The sequence below is a fragment of the Nymphaea colorata genome, chromosome 6 (genome assembly GCF_008831285.2).
Source record: "Nymphaea colorata isolate Beijing-Zhang1983 chromosome 6, ASM883128v2, whole genome shotgun sequence".
NCBI classification, from domain to species: domain Eukaryota; kingdom Viridiplantae; phylum Streptophyta; class Magnoliopsida; order Nymphaeales; family Nymphaeaceae; genus Nymphaea; species Nymphaea colorata.
The window spans coordinates 9,349,064-9,362,658 of record NC_045143.1 but is presented as its reverse complement, the minus strand read 5'-3'; the positions used below and the strand labels follow the sequence as shown (position 1 = coordinate 9,362,658).

Below are 13,595 nucleotides of genomic sequence, written 5' to 3'. Positions count from 1 at the left end.
AAGTTCGATCCAATAAAAAAGGCGACGAGCTCCACTTTATGCTATTCTTTATTTTAGGTTTTTATTTGCATTTAAATAAACATCAAGATCCCATGTTTATTATTGCTTTTAGGGTTTTTGATTTTTGTTTGAAGGACATTTGTTTTTCTTTGTAGTGATTAGCGTTGATTTCATTGATTCATATTTATTATATTCAAAGTTACATTGTCACAACAAACATATTAATTGATAGTTATAAACTATTTCCTTGATTTTGATAGTTGATTGCTTAATGTTAAATAAGACATTTAGGTGATTATAAAATATTAAAAAATAATACTGTTAATTATAAGAAAATTAAGCAGGTAAAAATTATTATGGACAATATAGTGATAAGTTTTTATTTTTCAATTAATAGTTTTCTTTGCAACAATATTTACAGTACGTCATTAAATTTTTTTTTACATCTTGCTACTATTACATATATGTATAGCTATTAAATGCTACATACGTAAATCCTAGACAGATAAAGAATAATATCAATCTTTGATCTCTCTCAAAAAAACAAAAAAAAAAAAAACAAAAAAGAGAAACCTATGTAAACTAATACTTAGAAAATAAAAATAATCCATCATTCTTTTCTTAAAAAAAATGTGTTAAAAAAAGAAATGAAAGGAGACTTCCCTTGGTGACATTCTGGAGCATGTTTATGCTAATTATCCTTGAATTTAACATCTTCAATGAAATTCCTTTTTCGTCCTCAAATCAAACTCTTATTTGAAATTTTGCCATTAATGAATTTAGAGATTAAGTTTTTAAAAGTAGTTACTTAAAAAAAAAACGCTTAAGCAAACAACAAATTACCTTGAAATGTGTTGAAACAACCGTTGAAAAAACCACTCCGCTTTTCTTTGCAAGAGGAGCATTTTGTCATTTTATATTAAAAGTTAATCTTCAGTTAATCAACAACCCCTCTTCTAAAATTTATTTCAAAAGTTGAGAAAAGATTTTATGTTGTGCTCCCTAACAAGTAATAAGAGACCATGTATGTATTGAAGGGTGAAGCTAAAAATTTTTTTGTTGGAAGAACTAAATTATAACTTTAAAATTTTAACACGAACAGAAATAATTTTTTTTGAAATTTTTATTTATATTAAACTAAATTCTTTTAGATTTAGATATAAATTTTTAAAGTTTTTGAATGACTAAAAGGATTTAAATGGAAAAGATCATTCTGAGGGGAGAATTTATTATCCCATAAAATTACCGTATTACCCCTCTATTAAATGAGGAAAAACTCTAACATGAAAAGCGCCTTCTCAAAAGTTAATACAAAAATTGAGTGATCTTATTAGTTACTCAAATATTAGGCGTTTTCCTGTCATTTTCTTTTTTAAGTCTACTCGTGGCGCCTCGGTGTCTGAGGGCTTGATTTATAAATGTTTCACGATGTTACGATGAGGATGGCGAGGCAAATTTGCTCCTTTTAAGCTCAGATTATTTTTTATCGGGCTTCCAAGTGATGCCCTTGCGCATCGGAGAAGGCGATCAGAGGGTCCTTTCGAACCAGACGGTGGCTTCATCCTGCAGCTCGGTAAGCCTTGTCATTTCCTTCCATGCGGAGGTTTTTGTTTATGCTATTATATCTTCTTGCTCGTCCGTGTTCCTAGCGGTTAGGGTTTAGACGGGTTCCTTTTCTTTGTTTTCTGCTGGTGATTGGTTTTTTTTTTCACCGTTCATTGTCTTCATTTGCTTTCTGTTTCTTGTATTGTTTAACTGAGCGTTACTTTTTCGTGGGCATTAAGATTTTTTTCCAGGGCTTTGTTTTTCAAGGATGATCTGGTATGTTTGGTGTAATGTTTTTGAGGCTTGAGTGGATTGAACTTGAATCTTGATCATTTCGTATATTTCCGTCGGCCGTCTTTTTACCCTCCTCGCGTCATACTCATTTTGAAGCAGGGATTGTTGAAGAAACGCGATCAGGTCGTCAATTCCTGTAACATGAAAATGGTGGCCTATGTGCTTCGTAATTCAACTACCCCGTGAGGGAACGAACAAGAAAAGGGATGATGATCGGCTTCGTGCTCATAAGCCTCCATAAGTCCGCGGTTAGATGTGTGGACCTTGCGGCTCAACGTGTACCCTTTAGTTGCATGGTTTTGACATTATTGTCTTGTTAAAAATCTCCCACCAATTCAAGAGAGGGAAAAATGGCCTATAGCTAATGACAGATGGGAAAAATTGTCAGACAAAGAAAACCCGATCGGTTCTATTCCTCCCTTAAAAATTGTTACTTTAATTTTGACAATTTTTCAGTTAGACTGGTTCTTTACTTCTTTGCATTTTCAATCTTGTTGTAGGCTTTTGCATATTCGTATCCCATCGTTGGTCCTATAAAAGTATAAAGTAATCCCATCAGCGGGTTCAGCGCACTTATTCTTTTGTGCAAATGTTGGCAAAGAGAAAGTGAGGATGATTCTGTTATGACATTTGTAATAATTTTTTTTAACGTGAAGCTTGGAATATATATATATATATATATATATATATATATATTGATATCTATATATATATAGATATATATAGATATATATATATTGATATCTATGTATGTATGTATATGCGTGTATGTATGCAGGGCTGGAGGCAAGGGGTGTCTGCCAGGGGCCAGTTCTGCTCCACCTAAGATTTGTCAAAAATTATGAAAAACTATTGTTTGGCCCTTGTACAAATTTTGAAAATACTATTTGAGCTCCCAAAGAAAATTTTCTGACTCCGTCTCTAGATGTGCCTGTGTATGCATATACATATTGGTTTGTGTTTGCTGTAACAGTTTTCTCCAATTATGCTCTTCACTGTTTGTTTATATTTTAAACTACTTTAATGCTGGTAATTTTGTAAAATATGTTTGTGTCTGTAATGTTGACACGAATTCCCTGTATTTTTGTAGTTCAGTGGTTCAGTTATTATTGAGCTGAGCATAAGCATAAAGGCTTGATCTTTTTGTTGTTTCTGTGAAATTTTGTGGTTAAATAATCAAGTTTTAAACATGTACCTTGTATCGCTTTGTCTTGTTCTTTCTTGATAGTGCTTCTTTGGCTGTATATTTTAAGAACTTCCTGTGGTTGTTGTGTCTGCTGCTTTTTTCTTTTTGGTTTCCCTTTTTTTTTCCTGTCATATTTGTAGAATCTTGTCTAGGACCTCTAATAGTTTATGCTGAACTTCTAACTGATATAATCAGGTCTGCCAACATGTCTCGTGTTTATGTGGGAAATTTGGATCCACGAGTTACTGAACGTGAACTAGAAGATGAATTTAGAGTATATGGTGTTTTGAGAAGGTAAGAGAACACTATTATTTCTCTTTGTACAACACCAGTTTGTATTGTGGTTTAGTGGTGAGCATTGGGTTGGGGAGCTCGTCAGTCATCAGAAAAACCTGTTTCTTGGTCCATGTTTTTTACAGTTCCTTTGCCTGGTTATTGCACAATAGGGACGATGCTTAAGCTTGCTTTATTTTCTTTTCTCTTTTGGTTAGCCAAATTTTTAGTCCAGTGCCCTAGGCGTGTGTTTACATCTCAGGTGCTAGTTGTTGTCCAATAGTTGCTTGGAGAACTGATGCAAAATAAAGTGTTACAAAATTCGAAAAGGGAATGCTTGAAAAGTTTGTAATATTGAAAATATTCCTAAGATGATCATGTTTTGCAACTTATGAAAAATGTATACACATGCATGACAATGGCACTGGGCTAACTGTTTGGTATTTCTCATGCATTATGTTGGCATTCTCATAAATAAGATGATATTGCTTGATCTTTTTTTTTATTGTATTTCCCATTCTGATACCAGCTTCTTCACTTATTGTAGTGTGTGGGTTGCAAGAAGGCCTCCTGGCTATGCCTTTATTGAATTTGATGACCGCAGGGATGCTTTAGATGCAATCCGTGCATTGGATGGTATGCTGAAACTGTATTTTGCTTTATTTTGTTTTTCCAAGGTGAATTGTTGTTTCTTTGTTGAGTGTTTTGAATATTGGTGTGTTTGTTCTTTAACAAAATATTTATATCCTGGAAAGGTATTTTTGGCTATGCTTAGACCTTATTAGACTCTTGACTTGTTTCGGCTCTGAGTTTTTTCAAGTTTATTTACAGGCTGTTGCCTCTTTGATGTTTAATAAGGGAAGAAAATCTTGAATATTAAAAATGAGGTTTGTTTTCTCTTTCTTTAGTATTGAAAATCAGAGCAAATATCAATGCATTATTCTGATCTATGATGGTAAATTATTAAAGCAGTTGATTTTTTTACTTTTAAAGTTTTAACTAGAAGCCAGGAGAGTTTACTTCTTTCTTATGTATAAAATACAGTACACTTATTTGAAACATGATTTTTTTTTAAGATTTAAATGTGATAAAAAGAAAAGGAAATATGATAAAAATATGTGAGATGAAATGTCCCTTTGGATTGAGTTGTACCTTAGCACATATCATAGTTTTGTCTTAAAATGGAAAGTTAGTAGGATTTATACATTGGTTCTCCTTAACTGAACTCTGTCTTTTAAAACTTCGATGTATGTGCTTAATATATGGGTTGTGCCCATGGATATGGTAGTGCTGGTGAGCCATTTATATTTGTTCTCTCCCCTTTTTGTGTGGTCTCCTCATTTCTAACATGAGCCTCTTTAGCAAGTTTGGAATGATTCTGGATATGGGAGGTACTGATGACCACACAAAAATTTTGAAGTGATGCATGTGATGGTGACAGATAAATTCCATATTGTGAATCTGTAATTTCTTACATTTTGCTGAATTAATCTTCTAACTGACTGTTTGCTGTTTCTAATGATAAATATGGAGTTTATCTTGTTAACTTGACACCCACACCATTCTAAGCGTTATTTATGAACTGCAATCACTGACGTGCTGTGATCTACTAACTATATATTTCTTACATTTTGCTGAATTAATCTTCTAACTGACTGTTTGCTGTTTCTAATGATAAATATGGAGTTTATCTTGTTAACTTGACACCCACACCATTCTAGGCGTTATTTATGAACTGCAATCACTGACGGTGCTGTGAGCTACTAACTATATATGGTTCTTTGACAGTTTGACTTCTTTCATTGACTTAGATGTTATTATTTGGGAACTTGAGTTTAATCCAATTCCAAGACTATTAAATGATATTTTCTTTTCCTTAAGAATCTAATATTCGATCATGCAGCCAGACATGCAAAACGAAACTGCCTGGAATTGTGATAACAATTTTTTGGTGATGAGAGAAACTCAGAGAAGTGTCACTATGCACGTTATTATTCTGCCACTAGTTTAAGCTGTCTTAAATTAACGGTGGATGAAGTGAATAATTTATATGCATATCTAGTAACTGAATGAACAGTTGCACTAGATTGTGCAACCACAGTCTAGTGAATGAAGTGAATAATTCTAAATGCACTTCTGTTAGTTTAACTGGATTGTGTTGCATCTCTCTCTCTCTAATGATTTAGTATGCTTCCATGACTTGTATGCAATAGCTTTAGTTGTCAAGGCGGCTAGGCTTCCCTAGCCTAAAAAGGCATCAAAAAGTCCTTGCTATTTTGCTTAGTTATTTTTAATTCTAAAATGCTGGCTTTATGTTTTATGTGTTAAGTTACCATGTTAGCAAGTTAGAATTAGTCAAAATAAACTTATAAAACAACAAAAGGAAAGTTTAGTGGAGAATAAAGTCATAAACCAGATGATAGACTTCTCATTGTAGAACTGAAACTGATCTCTAAACAATATACATGATACAGAAAATAGCCAAAATAATACCTACTTTGAAATCTGTTTTCTCTAAACTAGACCTATGGTTGATGGCATTGTGGCAACTGAATATGAACAAATTTGCAGGACTGTGAAAGACGTTTACATGACTCTAACTTAAGCTGTCTAATTTATACATTAGCAGAACTCAAAACACACCTACAATCCTAACTCAATCCATTCAGGTAAAGGATAGACCTTGCAAGCAATCTAATTTCTGCACAAATTGTAATTTTCTGTGATACTTATAGCAAAAATTCGCTATTTTCAACATAAATTTTGCAACCACTAGGTCAAATCAGACTCTTTGCATTAAAATAAAGCTACACTCAAGGGATAACAGGCCTTAGGAAGCATAACAAAACAAGTATAAGAAGCTAAAGTCACCCAAACATTCAAATTGACTAGGCGCCAGCATGCCTAGTCCATCCCAGGGGTGCAACCCACACCCCATGCCTGAGTGATGGACTTAGGCGTGGGATGTGGACTGACAACTAGTCCACACTTAGGTGTCGCCTAGTGACACTTTGACAACTAAGGTTGAAGCTAGTGTGTCAGTTAAGGTTATTTGTTTGTCCATGGGAGATAGTTGGGGTTGATTATAGGTATTCACATGGCGGATCTTTATCTCCAATTGGTTGCTTACAATTCCTGCTTAGTGCTTCTCGATAATATGATTTTTATTTTTTTGTATATAAGATGGTTAAGGGTGGTTACTGTCAGCTTATTTGTTTATATCATTTGCTTCTTTTGGATGTGTAACTGTTTCTTTGTTTCTCCAGATACGAATCATTTTGATTAGCACGTTAAAATGTAGAGTTCTGGAATTCAAGGTGCTTTTTGATACTCTTCATGATTAACAGGAAAGAATGGATGGCGGGTCGAACTCTCCCACAATTCAAAGGGAGGTGGTGGTGGACGTCGTGGCCGTGGAGGTGGGGAGGATATGAAGTGCTATGAATGTGGAGAGCCTGGGCACTTTGCTCGAGAATGTCGATTACGTATTGGTCCTGGGGGGTTGGGAAGTGGACGCCGCCGTAGCCCTAGCCCGAGATATCGCCGTAGCCCTAGTTATGGTCGCAGGTGCATCATTCTGTTCCTGACTGGTCCCATGCTGCATCGTAATATATTTCCTGCATGTTTACATGATTTGGAAACCATGGCTGCTTTCTACACAGATAGAAATTAGGGATGGTTATCTTTTTGTTTTTTCCAAGGAAACTGAAATTTGTAGGGGGTACTAGATTTATGCAATTTGGTTTCCCGTGGAAAAAGATGCCACTTTATCAGGTTAACCTGCTGATTTCAGTGTATATTATCCCCTCACAGAAATGGCTCAACAAATCTGTGCTTCTTTTAAATATTATGGCAGTACCATTAGTATTGATGTCTACTGTTGCCTTGTTCGTTGCTCTTTTGTTCTAAATTTTGGTCTTGGGTTACCACCGATTTTATGATGTTCATCATTAAGTTAGGTTAATGAGGCATCCAAATGAGCAAATTCTTCTGAGATATACTGACAATGTTCTATGTCTACTAGTGAACAATCTTTATCCAACTTGTAAGAGCTTGTAACCTGATAAATTTTATGGCAGAAGTTATAGCCCACGCGGGAGGCGATCACCACGATCACCGCGGCGACGAAGCATCTCACCTCGTCGTGGACGTAGCTACAGCAGGTCACCAGTTCACCGGCGAAGTCGGCATGAGTCACCATATGCGAATGGGAATGGGTAATTTTCTGCTCTTATGAGATGTTGCTTACACTTTTTTTCTTGAATTTTTCTGTGGAAAGGAAATGGATTACAAAATCTGATTTTATTTTATCTGCTGTTGCTGACAATGGAATCCTGTTTCAGGGAACGGCGCCGGAGCAGGAGCTGAAGATGATAAGCTGCAAGAAAGTGAATTAGGTATTTGTCTATCAATATTTTGAAAAACTACAAAGCTTCATGACAGCAATACCACCCTTGTTTGGTGGGTAGGACTTGGACTTTACAGCTGAATTCTGTGTCTGATAAATCACCGGCTTCTGGAAAACTGCTTTGCTGCTAGTGATGCTTTCAGATTCCTTGGTGGGAAGTTCTCTCGGTCGCCTGGCATTTGGATAGGTTATTTCCTTCTTGATTGTCTACGTTTTATCCTTTAGATTGTCTATGATGGTTTAGTTTCTCATTTCTCCTCTTGGCTTGTGGCAGTTTATCATTAGAAAACACCGCTAGGCTTTTATAATATTTACTTAGACCTGCTTCTTTTTCTTGTTGTGAGGTGGGTTTCTGCTTACATGACATGGTTGGAACTTCCTAGTTTCTCTTACGCGGGTTTTTGGCTCCATGCTTCTCATCGTCATTTCTTCTACATGGGTCTCCTTCATGCTTCCCATCATCGTTTCTTCTACGTGGGTTTTCTGCTCCTTGCTTGTTATCGTTGTCTATAGCTCCTGGTTTTCCTGCTCAAGTCGCTTGTTGGCATCTTTGAAGTTGGAACGCTTGATCACACGTTCATTAGCCCCACTGCCTCTGCCTCTGCCTCTAAGCGACAAAAGCACCGTCTTCTTTTAACCTTGTTTTAGCAACAGAGTTTTGCGAACTGTGAAGATGAAGGTTTGTTCATACGGTCCTCTTATAGTGATCTGCATTTTGCATCATGGATAAATTGAGCTTGTGCCTCGTCTTCCCAACGTGGTCTTCATGGCTAATCGAGCATGTGCCCTCGTCTCTCCAATTTGGTCTTCATGGCTAATCAAGCATGGGCCCTCGCCTCTTCAATTTGGTCCTGTTATGGATCTACATTCTCGTCATGGCTATTCAATCACGTGGCTCTCTCTCCTGTCGGTTTGCAACATGGCTCCTCGGCTGAATGCCTCTGCATATAGTGGATTTCCATCTACAAAGAGCATCTGCATTTTGTTGTGGGTTCCGGTTGTAGTGAATCTCCATTGTTGTGGTGTGCTTCGGTCTTATGCTGTTTTGGCCAACCATTTTCGACGACGAATCTAAAGAAGACATGTCTGGTTTCAACATTGAAGAATCAGCAGGTCTACTCTTACCATTCCTTTACATTCTGGTGTTATAGATACAGTATTATAGGATGCCTTGTTTGGATTACAAGCAAGACAAGCTGAATTAACGAAGAAATGGATTTGAATAGACGTTGACTTACTGTGCTTTTAAATGGTCGACGTTTTTTTAATTCTTGGGCTGTTTCGATTCTGATTCTGGCCGACATGGAAATGACCAATGAGGGCACTGTAGGGCCAAATATTTGGAGTGTGGCAAGGGAACTTGTACATAAGAATTATGTAAATCCAAATTGATCGTACTGGGCATTTCATTTTGAACTGAATTACTCGAAAGGAAATGCTGTCAGTTAACCTTACATTAAAAATCAGAAAAGTATTGGAGAGAGTATTTATAGTGGTTTCCTATCGTACAAGGACAATTTTTTTCGACCCTTCTGCCATTTTTCGTCGGAATGTAGGCATAGTTTGTGTTAGTGTTGTCAGACAGTCTCAGCAGCTGCAAGGCCAATGTCGCTGGCCGATAGGGATCTCCCAGCGGTGAGCGTAAATACTTCTAGTGGCCCTAACGTCTACTCGACTTTCTTCCCCATCATCATAGCCAAAAAGGAGAAAAATTACGTCGTCTGCCTGCAAATTTGTGTTCGGGCCCTCGTTGTAGTAGTTTCACGATGCTGTCAACTAATTGAAGGGTTCTCCAGAAAACATAAACTTCAGTGGAAAAAAGTACATATGGCATCTGTCCAGTGGTGAGCGTAGAAGTGAGGAGATGTCCCGACTCAGGAGTTTCGGCTGCTTGCTTTCTACGGAAGTGACTTTATCAAATATATGCCAATGGAAAGGTTTCAGCCAATCTTTTAATCAACAATTTGATTCAAGAACCAAAGGCAAGAGTACATGAACACACAAGCAGCCACCAACAACAGAAACGAACAGACAATAATGATCTTAGCAACTCAATGCACACCAAAATGGTTCTCCCATTCCCCGTATGGTCAAACTGTTCCGATCCATTTTAAGCAGGTTGAGTTTACAGTTCAGGCATACCCACCTAAACCACAAAGAGTATTCTCCACCTGTAGTCGACGATCAACTGTCCTCAACAATGATCAATTTATAATAAGGTTTAATGCATGAGTCGTGCTCGAGGAGTCAATTTCAACTCGGAGGCATACTATGGCAGTCGTAAACATATATCACATGATATGCACATGCATATTTGTATTCAATTCAATTGTACATCCAAAATTAACATCTGCATAACATAACAAGCTATAAACATTCCAAATTCCCATTCAACTAATTCAATAAGGCACTACGTTTCGTTGGACAGTGGTAGGCAAACTTTAATCAGAAAGCTGCCATACCTTTGATGCAGGCCCTTTCTCAGTGGAAGTCTTAAATTTTTGGTTTCACTTCCATTAGTGACCACTTTCCACCACCGCAGTTGCCGCCCTTTACTTTTCCTATTTCCTCCGGTTGACTGATCACATTCTCCTCTTCTTCTATCTCTTGCATGATATGTGTAATGTCCATTCGTTCCCAATATTACATCAAAATACATAAGAATTCAGGTGGTGTTCTTAAATCACTATATCAACATTAGGCCAGTACCGATTCTTCACAGGACTGGCTGCTTTCTTAACAGGCTTTCAATAAACTCACAAACTGACAGAAATAAACGAATTTGTTGCACCATAATCAAGCAATGTTCTGTCAATATGAGATCGAACAAATAAAGTACCTTGTACCTTCTACCAAATCATGTGCCTATGGCTCATTTAGATTGCGTTTCATTATTATGAGCCCCCTCCGTCGTATCGGCGGTTGTCACACCGCATCAGTAATAGAGGTTTATCCCCTCAACCATCACCAGTACGATGAGGAAACACAGGCAACTTGTGACAATGGCTGAAAAGGAGACCGTCTTACCCAAGGCGGCTAAATCTTTAGCGTGTCCCTCTCATCAGGGGACACTTTGTACTTATATACAATTGTACTTATATACAATTAAGTTGGTTTAATTGCGTGTCTTTGTATTGATGGAGGACTGTTCTAATTGGGCCCGGTTCCAATACGACCCAACAATCCTAATCAATACAGTATGTAAAAACTTTATGAATGAATTGACCTTGAGATCCACCCATGGTCTTTTTGAGTCATTGTTTTACACTACTCAACTTTATGTAAAACAGACAAGCAAACCTGACCTCTTCTTTCCCTCCTCATTTCTTCATAAATTGGCCTTAAGATCCATCCATGGACTTTTAAGTCATTGTTTTACAATCTACAAACAACAAAATAAGAAAAAACTTATGTAAAACAGACAAGCAAACCTTCCTCTTCTTTCCCTCCTCATTTCCTTCTCCTTTTTTCCCTTTTCTTTCCTTCTCCTCCATCTAAATTCTCATTCTCCTCCATCCCTCCATCCAAACAGGCCGGCCTATGAATTCTTAAGAAAGGCCAAAGAAAGAGACATAGGATGATCGAGAGAAAAAAGACGAGCTTATGGTAAATTATAGTCACAAGACGTGTGGGATTAAACAAGTGTCGAGGCCTTCTGCTTCAAACAGAGTAAAGATGCTTCTTCTTCATCATGGCGATGGCGTGGGCAGGGCTGAGGCTCTTTGGGCAGGTGGCGGTACAGTTCACAATGGTCCTGCACCTGTACAGCTTCTGATGCGACTCGGTCAGCGACTGCAGCCTCTCCTCCGTGTAATCATCCCGACTGCTGCCCATACAAATTGATCAAGACAGGCAGAAGGAGGAGGGATAGAAATATTAAGGAACAGAAAAATACCTGTCCTGGATCCACCTATATGCATGGATGAGCGCTGCAGGTCCGAGAAACTCTTCAGGGTTCCACCAGTAAGAGGGGCAAGCAGCACTGCAGCAGGCACACAGGATGCACTCGTACAAGCCATCCAGCTTCTTCCTGTCCTGAGGGGATTGTAGGTATTCCTTCCCTCCAGGAGGCGGCCTTCTGGTCTTCAACCATGGCTCCACAGACCTGTTTGATTCCATCCGTTCACAACAAGGGAAATTAGAGTCCAGAGAGTTGAAAGAAAACTGCAACTTGAAATCGTGTGCATAGATACTGAGGTCTCTTACTTGTACTGATTATAGAAGTTGCTGAGATCCACAACCAAGTCCTTGATGACATACATGTGAGGCAGCGGAGTGATGACTGTCGCCTTTGATGTGTCCGCGTTGATGGGTTTGAGGCAGGCCACGGTGTTGGTGCCATCGATGTTCATGGAGCAAGACCCACATATGCCCTCCCTGCATGACCTCCTGTAAGCCAGAGTTGGGTCATACTCTGCCTTTATCTTCTGAAGCGCATCCAATACCTATAAAAGAAATCAACCATGATAAAAGTACAGGTTATTCCGTTTGATACATCGCAGTTGGTGGTCTTCTACTGCATGCAATCTTTCTAAAACACTCTACTAAATTTGGAACTGAGACCAACGTAGTTGAGTCAAGCCCTGCAAGTCAGGCACAACTCTCTCTCTTTGTCTCTGTCTCTGAGTTATGCAGATCTTTGTAAGTAGTTCTTGAACTGCTTGGAATTTTGGATGCCCAAGTCTTGTGATTTGTTCAAGACCCATAATCTCTGTCTCTGTCTCTGTGACTTATGCAGATCTTTATAAGCAGTTTTTATACTGCTTGGAATTTCAGATGCCCAAGTATTTTGATTTGTACAAGACCTATAATTTTGCTATCCAGAATAGCCTCTACCCTGCTCCAAAACTCCCATCAACAAGAAGCTACGGTAAGTCCTAAGCATTCTAAAGTAAACGACCACTAAATCTGAATAACAACATGCTTTGGAATTCACGTAACTTGCAAAAACCTAGTTCTGGTTCATTTCCAAGTTCATATATGTAAAAGACACCATAAAATTTAAACCAACATACATATATACATATATATTTATATACTCTCTCTCTCTCTCCAATTTCATATATGTAAAGACACCATAAAATTTAAGCTAACAGGTAGAGACAGCTTGTGAAGACTGTCTGAAACCATGCCCATCTCAGCTTGCTGTAACGCTGTGGCCACCTAGCCAAGCTCTGAACTTACCATGGGTCCACATTCCTTGAGGTTCAAGTGAAAGGACTGGAGGTGTGGCCTCTGCGGGGCATCTGGATTCCACCTGTAGATCTTGAACTCCTTCAGGTGGGTGGCAGCTCTCTTCCCCGCCGGTGCATCGCGCTCCAAATTGGTCCTGTCCTCCGCAAACTCCTTAGCTCGGTCGTGCCTCTCCAACACGGGGAAGTCCCTGCTGGCCTTGGCCTCGTAAGGGTCCGCCTTCTTGAGGAAGGCCCCCACCTTGTCATACAGCCGCTTTAGCCAGGGTGGTGGCGGTATTGCATACTTCCCCATCCTTCTTCCTTCCTCTCTCTTGCTACGCACAAAGAGAGAACCAGATTTCCGGCGTCTTAAATGGTTTCGCCGTTCAGTTTGTGCTGTCTGCTCATCAACACAACACCTGTACTTCCAGTGAAGGATTGCGGGGATATGCTCCTGACCTTTATGAAACACAACACCTGTACGTCCACCCTCCACTTCCTCTTCTCAAGGTGACAATTGGTCGACTTCTAGTAGATTCAGCAATTGATCAGACTTCTACTAGATTCAAGTAGATTTTAACCCAAATCCGGATCTTTGTCGCAGTTGGTTCGATCGGATATCTCGTTATGACTAAAACCCATTTGCTATTATTGCTTTTTGATCTAAGCCACTACAACAAAATGAGTTCTGTGTTTCGGGGTGAGTTCTACGGGT

At 38.5% G+C, this 13,595-nt stretch overlaps 2 protein-coding genes across 6 annotated transcripts; one reads left to right on the top strand and one right to left on the bottom strand.

The window, feature by feature from the left end:
* Nucleotides 1-1,449: 1,449 nt before the first annotated feature.
* LOC116256134 (serine/arginine-rich splicing factor RSZ21A-like) lies at nt 1,450-8,114 on the top strand. 5 transcript variants are annotated; one of them, XM_031632364.2, is made up of 7 exons: nt 1,450-1,573; nt 3,221-3,319; nt 3,846-3,934; nt 6,646-6,865; nt 7,378-7,515; nt 7,642-7,695; nt 7,838-8,114. In XM_031632364.2, exons 2-6 carry the CDS (start codon nt 3,231-3,233, stop codon nt 7,664-7,666), a joined length of 561 nt encoding a protein of 186 aa, XP_031488224.1. In that variant the 5' UTR covers nt 1,450-1,573; nt 3,221-3,230; the 3' UTR covers nt 7,667-7,695; nt 7,838-8,114. The 5 variants fall into 5 exon arrangements, with proteins under 5 accessions (XP_031488224.1, XP_031488223.1, XP_031488225.1 ...); XM_031632363.2 differs by having other exon boundaries at nt 7,768-8,114; XM_031632365.2 differs by having other exon boundaries at nt 7,381-7,515; nt 7,642-8,114.
* Nucleotides 8,115-11,182: 3,068 nt separating this feature from the next.
* On the bottom strand, nt 11,183-13,193 carry LOC116255995 (succinate dehydrogenase [ubiquinone] iron-sulfur subunit 3, mitochondrial-like). The gene is made up of 4 exons (XM_031632105.2): nt 12,891-13,193; nt 11,913-12,151; nt 11,602-11,811; nt 11,183-11,529 (listed from the first exon to the last, which is right to left on the bottom strand). The coding sequence occupies exons 1-4, from the start codon at nt 13,191-13,193 to the stop codon at nt 11,367-11,369; spliced, it is 915 nt and encodes a 304-aa protein (XP_031487965.1). The 3' UTR covers nt 11,183-11,366.
* Between the last annotated feature and the right edge of the window lie 402 nt (nt 13,194-13,595).